Below are 20,568 nucleotides of genomic sequence, written 5' to 3'. Positions count from 1 at the left end.
AAAAATGTGATGACAGTGTCCACAGGGCCGCCAGGGCTCGGGACTAGAGAGGGGAGGGGAGTCCTAGCAGGGGTGTCACACATGCCAACGTCCAGTTGCCACACTGACCTCCTGGCCTTGCTCTCCGCCTGCAGTAAGCGACAAAGGCCCAGGCGTGGGGGACAGACCTTGCCTCGCTTCTGTCCTGCCCCCATCCCTGTCATCCCAACACGAGTGCTGGGCCCTGTTGCAGCCGCTCCAGCCCGCTGTGAACATGGGAGAGATGCAGTCTCCCCTGGAGGGGATGACACGTGCCACGCTCCCCTCAGCCACGCCTGCCTTGTCCTCTACCCAGCAGGCCTCTCGCATCGGCTGCCCTGGCTTCGAGAAAGTCTGCCAACCGTGCCCTGGGGAAGCCTTGTGGTCCCAGGTGCCGGCCCTGTTCTCCTCTCCTCGCCCACAGACACCCGCCTCCGGGCCCACAGCAGACCGGGAACCTCTCTCAGTGACTCACCCCCAGGCCCCTGCTGGGGTGGCCTCCCTGCGTTACTGAGACGGCCCTACTCAGTAGCTCCCCCAGAAGGAGGCACAAATGTCTGGGCGTCCTGCGAACAGCGACATCTGGGGCTGTCCCTGAACTCTCGCAGCCGTAGCTGACGATTCGCGCCCTGCTCTCACGATCGGCCTCCAGCCCGTCGTGTACCGTTTACTGCCCGGAGACACGCGGAGCCTCTGCGGTCTTGGTCTTCAGCGGACAGCTGGGCAGATGGGGGAGAGAACAGAGGGCAGCCAGCGGCGTACAGCCACACTAGCCCCTTCTGTTGGGGGCCTGGCAGGCGCGCGGACGCCTTCCAGGGCTCTGGCTGTGGTTCTGCAGGGCTGGGGGCAGACTCTGGAAAAGACATGGAGGCCAGAGCTTTCTGAGCTTGTCCAGCAAGAGCTCCTTCGACCGTCTGCACATCCCTGCCTTCTGCCCTTCTGACTTGCTTTGCCAAAACGTCGGTCAATCAGGAAAATGGTCGAGATGAAGCAATAACCAACAGCCGAAGCGGTATAGCCCTGGGCCCAGCCAGCGCCCGCGGGGCTGCCGCGGCCTGACACAAGCCTGGCCCCAAACGGAGAGATCGGCCCTCCCGACTGGCTGCAGCCCCCTCTCGGGTCAGCGCCGGGTTTTTGCTGGGCCTCCTGCAACACCCAACAACCCTCCCCCGCCCCCAGCTACGGTGCCTCGTGCGCATTCCCTACCACGGGGGACACCCCTGTTTCCACTCACTGAAGCCCCTGCAAATGAATGGTCAGCAGGCGGAATCCCGGCCTGACTGGACCCTGGGCCTGGACACGACTCCTGGGCTCTGCTCCCCGTGGTGGAGCCCGATTTGACCAACTTGGGCCACAGGTCCCCCCGAACCAGTCGCTGCAGCTGTGGGCATTGGGTGTCCTGACCCACCAGGACGCCCGGACACAAGTACCTGGAGGCTCCCCGGGCCGGGGCGGGGGGAGGGGGAGCAGGTACCCGTGACTCCCCGGGGCCGCCTTCACAGAAGCCAGCGGGGCCCCATAGTCTCAGTGTCAGTGGGCGGAGAGCCTGCCTCCCCAGGTCCCTGTAAGGACAGCACCACTGTCCCGGCGGAGAGTGGGAAACCCACACTGGTTTCTCCCAGCTTCGGGTCGCTTCCCCCAGGAAGCCTGTTCTCCACGTGCTTCCCAGGCAGAGGCATGGCCAAGAGCTGACTGCAGTCTCTGGTTTCCAGCCTTCATTACTGCCCGCAGTCTTCCCTTCTTCCCCTGGGGACTCTGGCATGTGTCTGTCCCCCGTGCCTCTTGGTCCCTGGGGACATCGCCCCTTCTGGGTGAGCCTGTGGCTCCTGTCACTGCCTTGTGAGGTCACCACCTCTGCTTGGGTCCCACAACCAGCAAATCTCTGGCTCGTCTACCCCCAGGGGTTCTGCAGTTTTATTGGACTCCCCCCCAAATATTTATGTTCCTGGGAACATGACACAGGTGGGAGGTGAGAATCGGGCAGAGGACACAGAGAAGAGCAACAATGGCATCAGGCCCTACGGCTTTCAGCGGTGCTCCCTTGTGGCGTCTCCCTCTGGCCAATGGCTTCCCCAGCTGGGGGCTGCCAGCAATGCCGGGGGAACGGCTGCGGGACCCATGAAGTCCGGTCACCTGGCCCACGGCGGTCTCTCCCAGGAGGCCTGTGGGCCTCAAGCAATGGGATGTGGCTGGTTTGCCTAGACACACCTGTGTGTGCAGCAGGGACGGACGCAGGTCCTCCCTTCAGGACCTCACCGTCCCTTCCCCTCCGCCAAGCCCCACACACAGCACAACGACCAGGTCCATAACCCATACACCCCATCTCCCAGAGGAAAGAAGGAGGGCACGGATTCTGGCAAAACAACTTTATTGTTTAAAAAATAAATGTTACATTTGACATACAAAAAGTCATTTTAAAAACTCTGTTCTGAATGTGTCTCACTGTCTGAGACATCTTTAAGTGTCCACCGCTTCCATAAAAACCAGGGGCAGTTTCTCCTGCTGCTTGGTAGAGAGGGGTTTTCACGCCTACGGTCTCCCCACCGCACAAAGGACACAGTCCCTCTGAGAAAGGAGCTTCCCTGTCTCTCTGCTCGCCGGGCAGAAGCCCAGTATGGAGTGTCCCAGCACCAGACAGAGAACGCCCGGACACGGTCCCGATTGCAACACACCCTGGTTTCCACGCTGGCCCCACCCCCCCATCTAGCTCTCTTGCTGTCACCAGATCAGCTCGGCCTTCCCGGCTGGAGACAAGGCCCAGCAGAGGCCCCGCTGGCTTCGGGACCGGGAGGAGGAGACTGTACAGGTCACACCTCGGAGAGCTGGATGGGCTCTGAGCCTTCACCTGGAGCTAACCCAGGGTCCTGTCCTTTCCTAGTTAGGTATCTCATGACATTTTATAACTGACCTTTCTAGACTTCCGTAGCGGTACAGCTAAAGACCCAAACTGACAAATTTATGTAGCGTCTGTTTACACTTCCACTTTCAAAGCGAACTACTAGCCATTCAGTATGCTCCCCTGGGCTCTCAGCAAACGAAAGTGTGTTTACCTGGCCCCACACCAGAGGGACAGAGAAGACGCAGAGACTTCCTGTAAAGCACCTGAGAGCAGGGTAAGGGTTTAGACAGAGACCATCCTTGGGAATCAACACGCAAGCAGAAGCATAATTCATCCAGACCTCCGCCCTACCCACCTTCGGGTCACACACAGACACGGCCCCCACGTGTCTGCTTTGCAAACAGAAGCTCTCCGAAGCCTCCCGGGGAGGAACTTTACCCAAAGGGATCATTCCCCCAGCTCGTTAGAATTTCGGAAGTGCCGCCTCCGATCTCTTGCTGTTTCTGTCTCGTGCTGGCACCAGCACTCGGGAGTTGGCACCTCACTTAGCAACGAGCCGTGGAAGCCGTGCTCACACCCCACCCCAAGAAGACATCTGCCACCGCACGGCCCCAGAAACACAGGCCGGTCTGGGCTCCCACTTGCTGCATCGGCTGAAGACACGTGTGGCAGGAAGACTGCCCTGAACGGGGGCGAAGTTCTGCCCTAGCGTTGACAGGGCACGAAGGGACCGGATGGAGACTGCACAAGGTGTGACACAGGGCACCCCACAGCACACGCCAGCCCGGGCCGGAAACACGAGACGGAAGCGGGACAGAGACGGTGGCGCAGGTGGGCTCCCGCTCAGCTGAGGGAAAAGAGGGCAGGCAAGGCCCCCAGGGGAAGAAATCCACACTTCCAACCAGGTGACAGCTGTCATACACCCAGAGACTCTGAGGCCGCGGGGACCGACTGAGACGTTCTTCCCTGCGATCCGTCAAGACGCCCCCTCGGGTTCCCGACACCGGCCCCATGCTGGTGCAGCTGGAGGAAGGGCCCTGTTGCTCGAGGAGAAGAGAGGTCACCAGAAGGAAGCGAGCAGCCCCTCGAGTGCCACCAGCCCGGGCTGCGGCTGTGGGCCCAGCAGAGGGTGGTGGGAGGCAAGGTACGAGCAACAGAGGCTGACAGCAGGGGACAGCTGGCAACACTGGGCGGCAGCAGCCCTCCCAAGGCCCTCGGCCCCTCTGGGTTTGTCTTTCAAGGGGCAGATGGGCGCGGATGGCGTTGGCCACCACAGGCCTTTCCCTGGGCCTTGTTCGTTCTCGAACATGGCACCAGGCAGCTTCTCCACAAGTGGACTACGTCTGCAGGGCCCCGTCTGCTCAGGATAAAAATCTAACTGTCTAAAACTGACACAGTTTGCTTCTGGGAGACTACTGCGTGTACTTTTGTTGAAAAAAAAGTTTTTGTTGTTCCTAAAAACCAAATTGTAGGAAACCACCCCTTAAGGTCTTGTGGAAGCTTCTCCCCTCCTTTCTCTGTCACGCTGCCCTCAGCTCTCTGTCCAAACGGGGGAAGGAGGGAGCGAGGCCAAGCAGGAGCAGCTCTGGGCCCGGGGACGGCCGGCCTTCGGGGGACAGAGCCCGGGGGAGCGCTGTGCACCGCCAGGCCGCGGCCAGAGCCGCACTGCGCTAACCGGAGGCCCGCGTGGGGATGAAGCCCTGTCTGCACGGAGGCAAGAAGCAGGGAAGGTCCACACGACACGACCATTTTAACCTGCGGTTGCAGAGAACGGTGCTCCCAGATCAAACTCGGAGTCTAGCTCACAGCAAGCTGCAAAGTCCCTCGGCTCCTTCCCCCCAACGAACGGTGATGCGCGTGCCCGCCGCTCCCAGGTCTGCGAGGGCACACGGCCTTCGGCCCCCCGCCGGTGACCGCCCCTCCGGGGACGAGAGCCCTGGGAGGGAGGGGGCGCCCCGGGGCGGCAGCCGGCCCGCTGTCCGCAGACTTCAGTTCCAGCGTCAAAGCCGTCCGTAAACAAGGACGCCTCCACCTCCATCACCGGCTGCTCGGCCGCGTGGAGCAGACCAAGCCGCAGAGCGCGTCTCGTGGGGCCACAGGGACGGAAGCTGCGGGACGGCCCGCCCCGGCTCCCGTCCCAACGTGCTCCCCGGTGCTCCCCGCGTGAGCACCTCGGGGCCCTCGGCTCGCAGACGGGCTTAAGTTTAGGGCAGCATTTTTCAAACGATGGATCAACTCAATCTAGTAGGTTCTAAGCAGCATTTCTCAAACATGAAAAGTAGAAACCGGAGGGTCTCTCACGTTCTAAGGTGGAGAATTCCTTCATGGAACTGTGCGTGAGGAAGACTCACACTCAAATGCGATCGGATTCCAGAAGGAGGTGTGCTTCCGGCCGTGCGCCGGGGTCCAGAAAGGTGCAACACCATCCTTCCAGGACCGGACAGGGGAGCAAGCGGACGCAGGGGAACAGAGGCCTGTCTCCCGCGGTTTCGTGGTGTGGTTTCAGGACAGCACGTGGCCGCTCTGCCCCACCCCTGCCCCTGACGCACGGCGCCTTCCCAGGCAAGGCCCTCCTCTCAGACGGGAGGTCCTGAGCTCAGGCCGCACTGACTCACTCTTATCCAGAAACGGTGACATCAAGAGCCCGCTAGACCTACATCCTGCCATGATTCTCCGCCGTGTGCAGGCCCCGCTTAGTGTTGCAACCAGACGGTGACGTTCAGGAACACTCGGGGGAGTGCTCAAGGCCGGGGCTCGGCGCAGGGATGGTGCGAGGGCGCCCCCCGGTGGCCACAGTCGGCACCTGGCCCGCAAGCACCAGCGTCCCCTCAGGAGCGCCGGGCCCCAGCGCAAAAAAAAAAAAAAAAGCTAAAATGCACAACGCAGACCCCCAGAGAGACTGCCCGACCCCGCACTGGGGCTCTTCTTTGCCAAGTGAGCTCTCTCGGTGTCAGGAGAGATGCCCTGTCCAGGCGGGTCATGGGAGGCCAGGGGACTTTTACCACGAGTGCCTTTCACAGAGAGAACCCCCGCTCAGGCACCAGAATTCTTTTAAATCCATAGCCTTGAAGAAAGTGTAAACAATCAAAAGCAGAGAAATACATCTGGCAACGCTCCCCCCCACCAAGGAAAGCCCTCTGGGAGACATCAACACCTGCCACAAGGTGCGACTTCAGAACAAGAGAGCAGTCACACGGGAAAAATCGGTCTCATTCCTTCACAGTCCGGTCTCGGGAGCATGACTACGTGGGCAGCTGAAATACTAATTAAATGTGTGAGAATATTTTTTAAGAGAATTTCAGAGACACCCCCCACACACCATTACTGGCCCAGTGCTAATCGGGAACAGAGCACCAACCTCCTCTGAACAGAACTACCCGTTTGCTTTCCCAGGTGGTCAGTGTGTCAGCGGTGACGTGAGAGGCGGCGGGAGGGGCCAGCAGGCGGGCTCCATGCCCCCGAGAGGTCGTGCGAGGAGGCTGGGCTGCCGCCTGCCCCGGGGGGCTGCAAGCGGGTCAAGTCCCTGAGAAGCTGGTGGGCAGCCAGGAGGAGGCCCGGCTCCTGTGTGCTCAGATCAGAGCACCTGGATGGTCTGGACCACTTCCATCACAGCTCTCCCCACAAATGACGTGTCCCCATCACAGAAAGACTTCACTGGATCTTTCCTGGTAAAGCAAGAGGGTATACTGAGAGTGGAAACGCCCACCGGAAGTCCCCTGAGGTGTAAAGGACCCTCTGGAGTGAGGGATCCCTGGAATGGCCGAATCTTCCATGCCCACTATGTATCACGAAGGGGCTCGGCTAGAGAAGGGAGAGTGGGCAGCCCCCCCCCTCCCCCCGCCACACACACACGCAGAGAAGTTCATCTACAGAGAAAGGGAGCTCCAAACAACAGTTGCAAGATTTCTGGGACCTTTGAACTTCCTAGTGTTTCTTGTGGTGTTACTGCTACTGTCCTTCATCTGTCTGGGGGACGGCAGGGAGACAGAAGGAAAGGGAACCGAGAGAGACAGAGCACGAGGAGGCAACCACAAAGAGGCCAGGACAGTAGGCTAAATGTCAGAGGCTCAGGAAGAAGGGGAGGGATGGAAGAAATGCCAACTCAAGATTCCGGAGTTTCTAGCATTCTACTTCACGTGGGCTCTGTACCTCATGGGACACCCGTGCTCCCTTCTCTCTACTCTCCATAGTTTTCCTTCTCACAGGAGCCAGTTCAAGGATCGCCCCCTCCAGGAAGCCTTCCCTGATTAACCCTAGCCATTCTACTGAAGTCGGGAGCTTGCACAACGTCCTATTTTGTGCTGGCTGGTGTTATTGTGTAACTGCTGCTGGTATGTTAAGGTGGATATTTCTCTCCTGACTTGGACTGGAAGCTTCTCAAGAGCAGAGACTCTGTTTCTTCCTTGTGTCTGTGTCTACCCACCACAACTAGATACAGACAGTCAAAGAGGTTGGGATAAGGCCTCCTCCTTTCCTCTCTGGGGGCTTAACCCTGAGGTGTCAGGTTCCAGAGAGCCAGGGCAGGTGGCAGGACTAAGGGGACGGGGACAGCACAGGGGAAAGCAAGCGGGGGAGCAAGCAAAGGCCAAAGGCACGATCATCCCAGAAAAGCCTCATAGTCCATATACCAAACCAGCTGGCCGGAGCTAGGCAGGACACCCGAAATGGGCCACTTCTTGGGCTCATGGCCCACGCGGCTCACCAGCATGGTGATCTCACGCTTCATCCTGCCCATGACCAGGACCGCCACCTTGCGGGCCCGGTTGATGAGGGGCAGGCTCAGGCTCATGCGCTCGTGCGGCTTGGAGGGGCTCCTGGTCAGCACCACCAGCTGCGTGCCCTCCAGACCGGCGGGCGACTGCGGGAACAGGGAGGCCGTGTGTCCGTCCATGCCCATGCCCAGCAGCACCAGGTCGAAGCTGCTGTTGGTCACCAGGGCCGAGATCTCGCTGGCGTACATCTGGGCGCCCCGGTCCTCCTCGGCACAGAGGCGCTGGTGCAGGTGCACCGGCATGGGGTGGACGTTGTAGTGGGGGACCCTGACGTGCTGCAGCAGGTGAGCCTGTAGGCCCTGGAAGTTCGACTCGGGGTCCCGAAGTGGGACGCAGCGCTCGTCCACCAGCCACAGGTGTGTGTGGGCCCAGGGGAAGCCGTAGTGCCGGGTAGCCAGCTGCTCGAACAGGGGCACGGGGCTGGAGCCGCCAGACAGCGCCAGGTGGAACTCGCCAAAGCGCTGCACCGCCCGCACAGCTGTGGCCTCGATGTCCTCAGCCAGCTTCGCGATCAGCTCCTCAGGCCAGGCCGAGATCAGCGGGCTCTCCCGGTACTTGGCCTGGAGAACCTGGAAGTCGCTGGGCTTTGGAGCGGAACCTGGCCCGGGCACCAGCTGCTCCAGCTGCTGCTGGGAAAAGCGCAACTGGGTGCCACTGAACTCAAAGTCCAACAGGTGCCCGTTCTCGGTTCCTCCCGGGTAGAGGCGCGGGACCTCGTGGGCCAGGCTGTCCAGCAAGGGGGTCCAGAAAACCCAGGAGGCCAGCAAGTTCTCCGTGGTGATGAAGGAGTCCTTGCGGCCGTGGAAGATATGAGATATGAGGACAGAATAGGCGTCCTGCTCCCTCACGGGGCTGTAGGCATAGTAATCCGACAGAGGGCGGCCAAAAAGGTGGAGTCCGGGCCGGCCCTCCACTTCCTTCCAGCTCTTGGAGGGCAGGGAGGGCCTGAACAGGTTCTGACTGACCAGCACAGCCGGGCTGCCCAGCTCACCGTGTCCAATGTAGAAGATGATCTGCCGAGGCAGGCACTGGCTCTGGTCCGCCACCCAGCGCTTCTCGTTCTGGGCACAGTAAGCCTGGTTCCGGAACAAGATCCGCACGTAGCCCACTCTCTCATCCAAGGCTTTGCCAGACATCAGGAGGAAAGGGATGCCCTCCCAGCGAAGGTTGTCCATGTGAACGAGGATGCCTGAGGTGACAGGGCACAGCGGAAGTGACACTTGGGCACAGAGAACCCAGGACTTCCCAGTGCACCTGCCTCCCCTTCCCTACCTCCCTGTCAGCCCTTCTCCTCTCTGAGCCCCTCCTCTGGGCAGACCGCTGCCTTTGGAGCACCCCCGGCCTTGCTATGCTCAGCCTTTCTAGCATCTTCTCCCCGCAGTCAGTGCTCAAAATGCAGCCTCAGGGCCAGCTCAGACACCCACCTCCATGAGACGCCTTAGAGTCCTGGCCTTCCCCTGCTCCGAGCAAAGAGAACTGAAGTCTCATGGTGGGGGAGAGGGGGATGCTTCCATTCCCCCGGATGTGCCTGCGGCAAGGCCAGACAGCGAAGAAGGGGCAGGCCAGGGCTCGGAGCCCACAGCAGGGTGGTGCGCAGGTAAGGGGGCCTGTAGCTGGCGGGGCATGGTGGTAGGAGCCAGGGGCTGAGTGCACTCCTGACTCGAGTTCCAAGCCTGGTTTTCCCATGTACTATCTCCACATGACCCGGAGCAAGTTTTGGAACTTCAGGAGCCTCTGGTTTCCTGACCTTTGAGTGGGGATAGTGACCATGCCTGCACCACGGGTTTGTGTCCCCGAGGGTCATACGAGGGAGCACACAGCAAGCGCGTGGCACACGGTAAGTGCCCCGTAAACGGCCGCTGCTCTTGTAGTGGAGTTCATCGCCTGCAGCCTTGGGGGGCCAGCCCTCTCCAGGAACGCTCTGGGCCCGGGGAACTGTCCACAGCGTGGCTCGAGAGGACATGTGAGCAGCAGCGAGACTGCCTGCTGGAGGTGCCTTGGGCTGCGGCCGGACAGATCTGCAGCCTCACTGGGGGGCTGGTTATAATTGGGAGCCAGGTCTGAACCTGGCTAAGAGAGCTCTGGAAGTATGGGTGGATGCGGACAGAGCTGAGACCACCACTGGGGTGCCCTTCACCCAGAATGACCCAACAGGTGACCTGCTGCTGAAAGACAGTGGAAGGCCAGGGAAGTGAAGGAGCTTCCTCCTTGGCGACGAGCACCCTTGTGAATAACCCCCCTGAGGTCTCTTCCAACCCAAACCAAAGGGTGTCTGGACTTGGAAAGCTGCTTCCAGTGGGGGGCAGCCCTTGCGTGGCCCCAGGGCCCACCTGCGAAGGTCGGCGTCAGGCTGTGGAAGCCGTCTGGCTTCCGCTGCTCTCTGCGCACCTGCTCGCTGTACGCCTGGTACTGGCCCAGGACGGCACTGCCCTTCTGCAGGCCCCGCAGGGCCCGGAAGGCCTGAAGCTTGTGCCGCAGCACGGCCTCTGAGCTGCTGACGTCGTGGGGCAGCTCCATGGCCACGAGGGTGAGGACCTCCGTCAGGTGGTTCTGAAGCACATCGCGAATGACGCCGTACTCCTCGTAGAAGCTGGTGCGGCCTACGTGGGAGGAGGAAGGGAAGCAGAGGCTTTGAAGAATCGGCAACATGCCCGACCTCCCCGAGGCACACCTGGACCCCCACCCTGCACCCACGCCCTTCACGCCAACCCTGCCACCGGCGTCCTCATCCCCCAGGCCAGAGAGCGTACAAAACTGATTTATGCCAGAGCAAACCTCAACGAGAGAAGGAAGGAGGGTGTCTTTGAGCATTCTGAGTGAAGCTGTCAAACTCCTTGGGCCTTCCCAGGAATCTGCATGGGGAAGGGTCTGGTGCCAGCAAAGGCCAGAGGGCATTTATTTGCAGATGTGTGGCCAGACCCCTGGCCCCCCGCACAGGCATCTGTCAGCAGGTGTGGTGCCGCAGGAGGCGGCGGCATCACCACAGCGAGGGCCCGGGCTCTGGGGTCTGGGTGCCACTTCGTACTGTGTGATCCTGGGCGTTCCCTGACGTCTGGGTCTGTTTCTGCACCCCGCCATTCAATGAACTGTTAACAACAGCCACCCCATCACCAAGAGCACAACTGTGCAGGCAGCAAGCAGGTGCAGAGGTCCCCGCCCTCGGCTTTCGGTGGGAGAGAAAACAAAGTCAGTAAGGAAATTACAGGGGTGCCTGGGTGGCTCAGTTGGTTGGGTATCTGACTTCTGGTCTTAGCTCAGGTCTTGATCTCAGGGTCATGAGTTCAAGCTCCGCATTGGGCTCCACGCTGAATGTGGGGCCTACTTAAAAAAATAAAAGAGGGGCACCTGGGTGGCTTAGTCACTTAAGCATCTGCCTTCAACTCAGGTCATGATCCAGGAGTCCTGAGATCGAGCCCCATATCGGGCTCCCTGATCAGCAGGGCGTCTGCTTCTCCCTCTCCCCCTGCTGTTCCCCCTGTTTGTGCTTTCTCTTTCTCTGTCAAATAAATAAATAAAATCTTTTTTCAAAAATAAAAAATAAATTACAGACAGGGAGAAGAGGGCCCTCTGAGGGCTGAGGAGTCAGTGCTGCAAAAAGTCAGGGTAAGACTGCGTTGAAGGAGCCCTCAGGTGCAGACACCCCGAGACAGGAAAGAGCTCGGCTGTGAGGGTCTACGGGAAGGTGAGCAAGACAGGCCAGGGGAGCAGGGGCTGTTGGCACTAGGGTCTACATTCAGGGAAGCCAGTGGAGAATCTGAGGCAGGAAAAGACAAGATCTGGTGTATGTTGAGAATAGATCCCGGCCTGCTGGGGAGAGAATGGATACAGAAGCAATGGGCCCAAGGAGGAGGCTATGCGGTGGTCTGGGGAGGAGGCTATGTGGTGGGCCCTAGGAAAGGCAACTGGGCTGGAGCTGAAGGGGCAGCAGACAGCCGGGGGGGTGGACGATCTGCTGCGGAATCAGAAGTGACTGGGCTGCTGCCCACTGGCGGCAAGCCTGAGCCCAAGGGGAGGAGCCAAAGGTAACTGCTAGAATTGGGGACTACGCAAAGGATGGGCAGTGGTGGGGGACCCCGGGAGAGGGCCATCTGACGGAGGGGAAACCACGAGTTCCGTTCTGTGTGTGTCTGAGCTGAAGACATCCAGGTGAACACAGGTTGGCAGGTGGACCAGAATGGAGAATAACACAGAGGACACGGAGCACAGAGCCCCGTGACGGCAGCTCAGTGCTCACCACACCCCTCCCGCTCGCCCTCCCAGGATCCTGCGGGGCAGCTCCCACCATGACCCCGGCTCCGGAGGGAAGGGCCGAATGTGTCAGGCCAGCACAGGCAAAGTCAGGAGCTGGGCCAGCACCCACGACACTGCACTGCATGCTCCAGAACTCAGCGTGAGGCGTGACTGCCAGTGACTCACACACATGCAACCCCACAGGCTCACAGCTTAGGCTTCAGTGCACAACAGCGCACAGGGTAGGGTTCATACTCGGCCCGCGGGCCGACACCCAGGCCAACTCAGAGCATCCCTGAGAGAGCCGGGCATCGCGGCAGGAGGAGCAATCCTCCATCAAAGGCCTTGTGTGAATTTGCTGGAACTCAGGACTGGTTCTTTCACCCACTAACTCCTACCTGACCTTCAGGTCTCGGCTTCTAGAGAGTGTCACTGACCCCTTGGCCTGCACTCCTGGGGGCCCTGTCTTCCGCAAGCCCAGCTGAGGGACTCGGTGCCCGTCTGTCCTCTTCCTGCCACACCCGAAGCTCCAGCCGAGGAGGAGCTCACGGGTCTGTCACTGCCGCATGCCCCGCACCTGACGCAGGCCCACGGCCACGCCACGGGACACGGGACAGCAGAGAACAGGAACATCCACAGTCGCAAAATCGCAATGTCGAGAGAAAGAAACATGCTCGCTTTGGTAACATAAAGTCTAATTTTGAAAATAGGATCTAAAATGACCAGTGTACACAGAACTTCGCTAAATGAAAAATGCAGTTGGAAATTAGGAATTCAATGGATGGGTTTTATGGATTGGAAACAGGTGAGAAGAGTCAGTCATTAGAAGACAGATCTGAAGAGATGATCCTGAATGCAGGATAAAGGGACAAAAAGACCCACTCTCTCTCTCTCTCTCTCTCTCTCTCACACACACACGGTATGCCTCTTCTTCAAAACTAAACAATATATTGTCTAGGGAATCAGGCCGACACAGAAACAATAAAGAGAAGCAAGGGAGTCACCTACCCAAAATCTGGAATAGTAAAGAAGAGAAAATAGAGAATTTGGGGAAGGACACAATAAAGCTCTTTTTTAAAAATGGCTTGGTAGGTACGCTGGTATTTGTTATATTGTACTTCTTCATGCCACACATATCTAGTAAGAATTCTTTTTTATCTAGTCAATATTTAATTCAAACAAGCAAAAAGAAGCGGCCCCTCGTTCACACCTGCTTGGCCCCGCACAGTCCCTTGCAGGGGTCACCCAGGGTACTCGGCACCAGTCCTGAGCCACCTGCCCCAACCAGGCCCGTGGTGCTCGCTCACGCCAGCTGGACGGCGAGCAGGACCAGCCATGACTGGCAGAACGTGCCCTGAATGCAGCCCAGTATGCCCTGCCCGACGGAGCACCCGTGTCGTGGGACAAGAAATGAAGCCAGGAGCCTGCTCGTAGGAAGGCACCTTTGTCCTCAGTGGTAAGAGTCTGACTCTTTTGTTCTCAGCCAGAACCTGGGGGTGCAGCTCGGCCAGCCATGCTAAACCCTGAAAGAGCAGGACAGTCCAGCCCCATGGTGCCGGCCAACATGCCCAAAGCTCCCCCGCCGCCAGCCGCTGAAATTATGGGTTCTGGTCTTCAAAGTTCTTACGGTATGGTTGAGAAGACGTCGAGAAGGGACAATAATCACAGTAACAGTGTCTATCAGTCCATTTACTCCTCACAATCATGATCTATAAGGAGGTCTCACTTTTAAAATACAAATTTTAATTTTAAATATACAAGGAAACTGAGGTTCAGAGAAGTCAGGTAACTTGCCCAGGGCCACACAGCCGGTAAAGGGGTAAAAATGAGATTAAATCCAGAGCCTGCCATTCTTACCACCCAAAGACCCCCCTTTTAACTTCCCACCACTCCCATCTAAACACCAACACAGGTGAACATTAAACCTGGGAGTGGAGCAGAATGGCGTGAGCACCGCTTAGCTGGCAGGAGTAGCTGCAAGAAGCAAGCAGAGCTGGGCTCCGGAGGGAGGATCTAGGTCAAAGGTCAGGGACCCCAATGCCTAGTGGGGCAAGTAAAAGTGGGAGGAGGATGGGGCAGGGCTGGGGCTCCTCAAGACCATTAAATATGCCTCAGCTGTGGTCAGGTGGTGCCTCGCGGGACGATGGGCCCAGTGTGACCAAATCTTCCAAATTTTTAGGAGAACATGAAAGTTTGGATGAAGTAGAATCTCATTTTTTTTTTTAAGATTTTACTTGTTTATTTATTTGAAAGAGAAAAAGCAAATGAGAGGGAAAGGGAGAGAGAATCTGAAGGAGACTCCGCACTGAGCACAGAGCCCGACGTGGGGCTCGATCCCATGACCGTGAGATCATGACCTGAGCCGAAACCAAGGGCCAGATGCTTCACTGACTGAGCCGCTCAGGTGCCCCAGAATCTCATGATACTTAAGTGTGTGCAAATAACTGATTTTTTTAAAATGCTGTATATCTCAAAGAAATACATGTGTGAGCGGACTCTGCCCTGGGCCGTATCCTTGCTGCGGTGCGTATCGTGAACCAGAGGGCAGGGGCCCCAACACGCAGTTCGTCCGACAATGGTAAGCCTGGCCTGGCAGAAGCAGCCCGTCTGTGATTCAGAACAGCAGAACTTAAGAACGATGGAAAGGGCTTTGGAAATGAGGCTGAGAGGTCTGAGGGGCTATTAGAAGTTCTTCACCTCAACCAGTTACACGGAATTACCGTGTGATCCAGCAATTGCACGCCTAAGTGCAGCCCGAGAGAAATGAAAACATACGTGTGCGCAGCCACCGGTACACGAGCTAGTCACGACGGCCGAGGAGTAGAAACAACCCAAACATCCGCCGACTGATGAAGGGATGAATAAAATGTGGTCTATCCAATTTTTTTTTAAAGATTTTTATTTTATTTACTTGACAGAGAGCCAGCAAGAGAGGGAACAGTGGAGAGTGGGAGAGGAAGAAGCAGGTTCCCGGCGGAGCAGGGAGCCCGACGCGGGGCTCGATCCCAGGACTCCGGGATCATGCCCTGAGCCAAAGGCAGACGCTTAACAACTGAGCCACCCAGGCGCCCTCTATCCAATGTTCTGTTGAATATCATTCGCAAGAATAAAACAAGTCCTGGTGTGCGCTGGCACAGGGACGCACCCCGATACCGTGCGCTCAGCGAGAAAAGCGAAACACAAAGGCCACCCGCCGTGTGAGGTCGCTTAGATGCTGTGGCAGGGGCGGATCCACAGACACAGAGAGGGGTCGGCGGCTGCGTGGGGCTGGGAGGGAATGCGGATGAGGGTAAGGGTATCTTTTGAGGATGATAAAAACATTCTAAGATTGACTGCGGTGGGTGCACGGCTGTGAATACACTAAAACCCACTGGATTGCGTGCTTTAAATGGGTACACTGTCTGATACGTGAACTGTATCTCGAATAAGACTTCTTAGAGCAAGCGTTAGAGAAGGAAGGGGAACCACGACAGAGATGCCTCGGAATGAGGCCATCTCCGATCTACTGGCGAGACGAGCTTACGGAGAGGGGGCTCGTGGTGATGTAACCAGCAGGGCGGCATTCAGGCAAACGCGGGAAGTAACAGCGAAACGCAAAGAAAGACATTAGTCAGGGGACGGGTAACAGCTGGGTGGTGTGTGGCTGGATCTGAGGGGCCGTTCAGAGTCGTGACCTGGAGTGTGGTCTCTGGAGCCAGGATGTACGGGATCAAGCACCCGCTCCGCCGCCTGTAGCTCTGCGACCCCACGTGAGCGGCCCTAACTCACACACACGGGGGATAGTGGCATCCCTCCCTTGTAGGGCTGCCGTGAGCATTAATGAGTAGACACATCTATGGGGGTTGGGCAGTGCCTGGCACACAGGAGCCGCTGGTAGACCCCGGCTAGGATCTGTGTTATTACAGGACCTGCAAGAGAGGGGCCACCGGCCAGGCAACGCAGGGCACCGTCACCATCTGGCAATAAAGAAGCCAGAAAACGTAGCTGGTGTTTCCTGAGAGAACGTCAATGACGGTTTACGTTCGAAGTCCGCTGAGCCTGCAGTGTGACACCCAGTGACGATCTCTAGAAGGCCGGCTAGAGGTAGGACTGGAGCTTGGATAGGCAATGAATGCCACAGATATGCTGGATTTCATCAAATCCAAAATGCCGACGGTGAAAGCGTCACTGCTTTACAAACACTAAGAAAGAGACAAGCCGCCGCCGACGTCAACCACGGTGCCCATCAGTGGTACACGCAACCTCGGAGATGTTCAAATGTTTAAAAAAAAAAAAAAGTGTGTCCTGGAATCAGCGAATTACAGGTTTAGGAGTATAAACGGGATAGTTAAAGCTTCGAGAACAGACGAATTGTTGAGGGAGAGAACACAGCAGAGTCTTTAAAAGCCCCGTTATCTGTTTGCTGTTCATCAGTTTAGCAAATCCCCCAGCAGCCCTCTTTCTATTTTTATCCTCCCTCAATCCATGGGGAGAACGCACTTCACAGGTTTACTACCCGCTGTGTGAAAGAGAGCTTCCTTTAGTCCTTAATTTCAAGCATCAGGGGGCGCCTGGGTTGAGCACAGCCCGGGGACTTCCATCCCTTCTCGATTCCTTCTGTCTTTTCACCTCTCCGGGAGGGGCCACGAGGCCAACCACAGGACAGGAAGTCAAGTCAGGGGCCCGCGTCTCCTGAGGATGCCAACCGCTCCATTTTTTCCCTAGTGACCACCAATTATCGTGGACTGATGTTTCCTGAAAATGATCTATACTGACTCCTGGTATCCTTCCCTAGATTCAAAGTCGAAGGTGAAAAACCCACTGATGTATGAACAAGAACAGAAAAAAACTTGACCAGGTTGGACACCTGGAAGCAAGATCCCCCATAAACCTGGCTTCCGAACGGCTCAAGTCCAGCTCTACCCACGATCACAAGATCACCAGCATGGGAGACCCACTGCTTTGCCCCTCGGCTGTGCTGCCCCTCAAACCTTCATGGAGTAGCATCTCATGGCAGACAAGCGAAGCTGTGTCCCACGTGCTTGAAGAAGACTCCCACGGGGCTCCTGGCTGGCTCAGCCAGTAGAGCATGCGACTCTCCATCTCAGGGTTACGAGTTTGAGCCCCACGTCGGTGCAGAGATTACTTAAAAATAAAATCTTTAAAAAAAAAAAAAAAAGAGGATTCCCACAAACCCACCAAACTGGCAAGGACAGGAGGGACAGCAGCACCCAATGCAGACAAAGCTATAGGATAACTAGGTATGGACACACTGTTGCAGATGTTCTAGAAACAGTCTAATAAGATGTAATAAGAGCTATAAAGTCATTTCCACCGTGTGGCCTAGTAATTCCACTTTGGAAGCATACTCAAAGGAAAAATATTTTTTTAAATGCTCATAAATGTTCTAGAATGATAGTGGTTGAACAACTTTGTGAATATGTTAAAAACTGCTGATTTGTACACTTTAAAAGGGTAAATTTTAGGATATGTGAATTATATCTTAATTTTTTAAAAGCTTGCAACGTACTATTTAAATAGCAAAAAGTGAAAACAGCCAAAATGCCTCATAATAGGGCAATTCATTTTCTGTGATACAAATAAAATTGAACAGAAATACTGAGCTTACACGTTACACAGATTGTCGAAACGTGGAAGTTTAATACCTATTCACACACATACATGAGAAAGAGAGAGATGACACCAGGTGAAGAATGGACATAAAGGAGTGTTACAGACCAGCTAGGGTCTATACGTCAGCCAACACAAGTCACGGAGACATCACGGACAGCGCGGAGAACGCTGCCCCTGCCTCTCCTTGCCAGTTTGGAAGAACAGCATTTCTATTTGTAAAGTATTTCCATGTACGTTATTTCATTTAATCCTTAAAACGACCACAAGAGAGAGGTAACGGGGGTTACCATCATTATACAGAGATGTGCTGAGGAGCGCACCCTTCAGAACTGGGACCAGAACCCCCCTCCCCATTGCCTCCACACTGTGGGAGATCCAGATTTTCCCAGGAAAACACGGAGTTAAGAACAACAAAACTGAAAGCTATCTGTGATTCCTCCCGATACCTTCGGGGATAACTAAAAATAAAAATCGGTGAGGGCCAAGGAGAGAGCAGGTCTGCTGGCAGGCCGGTGCTCTCTCCGGTCAGGAAGCCTGGCAGCTGCCCTGAGCTCACCTTGCAGACAGCCCTGCAGGAGGGGACACACCAGGCTGGACAGCGGGACAGCTGGTGCGCACCTGGGAGGACCCGGGCTACCTTGGTCCCGGTGTGAGAGGCACGACCCAGCCACTCCAACCCTCAGAGGTCAGCATGCACCACGCTCCTCCCCCCGCATGTGGGCTCAGGGACCCTCCCAGGCAGGGACAGCTACACCACCCTCGGGAAGTCTCCCTCCTTCTTCCTGCCAAAAAAACAAACAAACAAAAAGCCTTCCACCCAGAGGGGAAAGTAGGGCAGCAAAGAGACGCAGAGACGCTCCAAGCACATCCTGGCAGGAAGGCCAACTGCCCAGGGCCTAGACAGACACTGCGGCCACAGGCACAGTGGTCCGAAGCTGGGGTTCTGAGGTGCCACAGACCTTGGATCACACTCCTGCACCCCCAGAAAAGAGGGCAGCCCAGCCTGGCCGGCTGCCCCTCGGGCCACTCGTGACGCAGCCCTCCTTCCTACGGGGCCTCCCAGTGGCCACAATGAGGGCCAGCAGGGGTCATCTCCACACGGTGGCTGAGTGGCCCAGCCAAGGTCACTCTTCCTACAGCCCAGGGTGCTGCAGCTTCAGGAGACCCCGATCCCCCCGAGTTTCTGTGGCTCTGAGATTGGTGTCCTAGACGAGACTGAGAGGAGCGGGGGCCCTGGGACCAGGGAAGGATGCTCTTCCTTTCCTCCCCCCTTCCTCCTCTTCCCCTCCTGCTGTGCGGTGGCCGAGACACTGCAGCAGACTCCTCTGGGCCCCAGGCTGCGGCAGGGAGGAGAGCTGCTCACACGGCCGGGGAGGGCGGGCAGCCAGCCTCACCCACTCGGATGTTTGGGGGGTGAGGGGAGACATCCAAACGACCTTGCTGCTCAGAAGTCCCCTTCCCGGGGCCTGCGGCAGCTCAGGACCAGGACTGCTCCGTTTCCCAGGCCTGGCATGCTACCAGGAGCTGGGCCACTCTGGAGCCTCCCCACACAGGAGTCAGCAAGGGCTGCGCAGGCAGGGGTGGGGTGCTAGGTGACTGCGCTGCACTCTGCCCTCCTGAAGCTTCAAATCAGACTGCTGGGCTCTAAATCCCACCTCAGAAACTTCCAGGCCATGCTCAGTCTCACTGCAGCAGCGTGCCCGCTAAGCACACCCAACCACAGCAAGCCATCATGACCTCCAGCAGGAGGGCAGTCCTTCCTCCTGCCCACTGCCCATCCCCAACCCCAGAAGGCATAGCCCAGGCCCTGATGTGCAGGTCACAGGGCTCCCTGGCCATGGGCGGGTGCTGCAGGGCCCCACATCTCCTGTCCTCTCTCTCCAGCCTGAACTAAAGTCTGTCTATAAGGGGCTCCCTGAGGGATGGGTTCCAAAGCAGCACCCAGAGGGGACAGCGAGGATCAGTGTTCAGGCCTCCAGGGCTACACAAGGCCACTTTCTCAGCATGCAGAGAATGCTTGTCCTTCTGGGTCCCCAAGGCCCAGGAGACGAGGAGAACTCACTGTTGCCAGAGTTCCTACTTACTAGGGGGATGACCAAGGAGATCCAAGCCCCAGGACAGCTGCAGTCCCACTGGCCCTCTCTGACAAGAGCAGGCAGCTGAATCAGCCTGCTGGCCACACCCCTACTAGTTCCAAGCCCCTCAGGGGCTAGCGGGTCCCCTGCTGCCTGCCTGCTCTGGGTCTCCCTGTGCCTCTGGGCTGGAGTGAAAAAGCGTTATGCTGGCGGGCATGGCAGCAGTGAGACCTTCCCCTCAGAACCCACACTGCAGGCAGCTGGGCCTCCGCTTTGGTCCCACACAGCAGCCTTGAAGGTAGAGTCACTGTGCCCTCCCTCCTTGACCTCGGCTGTCTGCTGCTATCCAAACCTCAGATTCTCCCTGCCTCAGGCCAAGCCTGGGCGAACAGACCTGCCCAGGCCTCTGCCTGCCTTTCTGTCTTGCCTTCTCCTTTCCTTTCTCCAAAATCCAAAAGTATCTTTGCCGGGATAAGCAGGCCTGCAGTTTGCCTAGCCCCTGGCTCCGTAGGGACCCCACAAAAAAACAAAAACAAAACAGAAAACACTAAAAACCTACACTGACATCAGAAACCAAAAGGGCAATGCGGTGGGAGGGTTGGAAGGAAAAAGGGGCAACAGTGCAACCAGTAACTCCAGACACCGCAGCTCTTCCCCAGCCCAGGGTGGGCACAGGAAGGACTTGCCAGAAACGGGGGAGGAGTCTGGTGTCCTAGCCCTGCCGGTGGCTGAGCCAAGTGCAGGCAGAGACTGGTGCTGGCCTACAGAAGGGTGACAGCAGCACCTCACCATCCCACCCCATGCTCTCGGCGCCAGATCCGAGGTTCATCTCTCTGCAGATGAAGCAAGGCCCAGCACTCACCCCCACGAGGACACAGGCACGAGGAGGAAATTCACGGCCTGAGCCTCTGCTGAGGACAGGAGGGAAATATGGAAGGGTCAGGGTGGGTTCCTGTGACCCACGAAGGCTCCACGCAGTGGGGAGAGGGCCTCCATGCTGGTATGGGCTCCCGACTGGAGA

General features: G+C 57.4%; 1 protein-coding gene across 5 annotated transcripts in view; it reads right to left on the bottom strand.

Moving 5' to 3' along the window:
• Window positions 1–2,512: 2,512 nt before the first annotated feature.
• The window catches only part of H6PD (hexose-6-phosphate dehydrogenase/glucose 1-dehydrogenase), a 31,145-nt gene continuing 13,089 nt past the window's right edge, over window positions 2,513–20,568 (bottom strand). For 4 of the 5 annotated variants that reach the window (XM_040645750.1, XM_040645749.1, XM_040645751.1 and 1 more), the window contains 3 exons: window positions 9,960–10,229; window positions 7,486–8,818; window positions 2,513–6,522 (listed from right to left, as the gene is read on the bottom strand). In XM_040645750.1, the coding sequence (XP_040501684.1) occupies window positions 6,432–6,522; window positions 7,486–8,818; window positions 9,960–10,229 (1,694 nt within the window). In that variant the 3' untranslated portion in view covers window positions 2,513–6,431. Of the gene's footprint in view, window positions 8,819–9,959; window positions 10,230–20,568 lie in introns of all 5 variants that reach the window. The other variant, XM_040645752.1, reaches the window with a different exon arrangement.

The sequence above is a fragment of the Ursus maritimus genome, unplaced genomic scaffold (genome assembly GCF_017311325.1).
Source record: "Ursus maritimus isolate PB19 unplaced genomic scaffold, ASM1731132v1 scaffold_32, whole genome shotgun sequence".
Lineage (NCBI taxonomy): Eukaryota > Metazoa > Chordata > Mammalia > Carnivora > Ursidae > Ursus > Ursus maritimus.
This window is presented reverse-complemented; position numbering and strand designations above follow the sequence as displayed.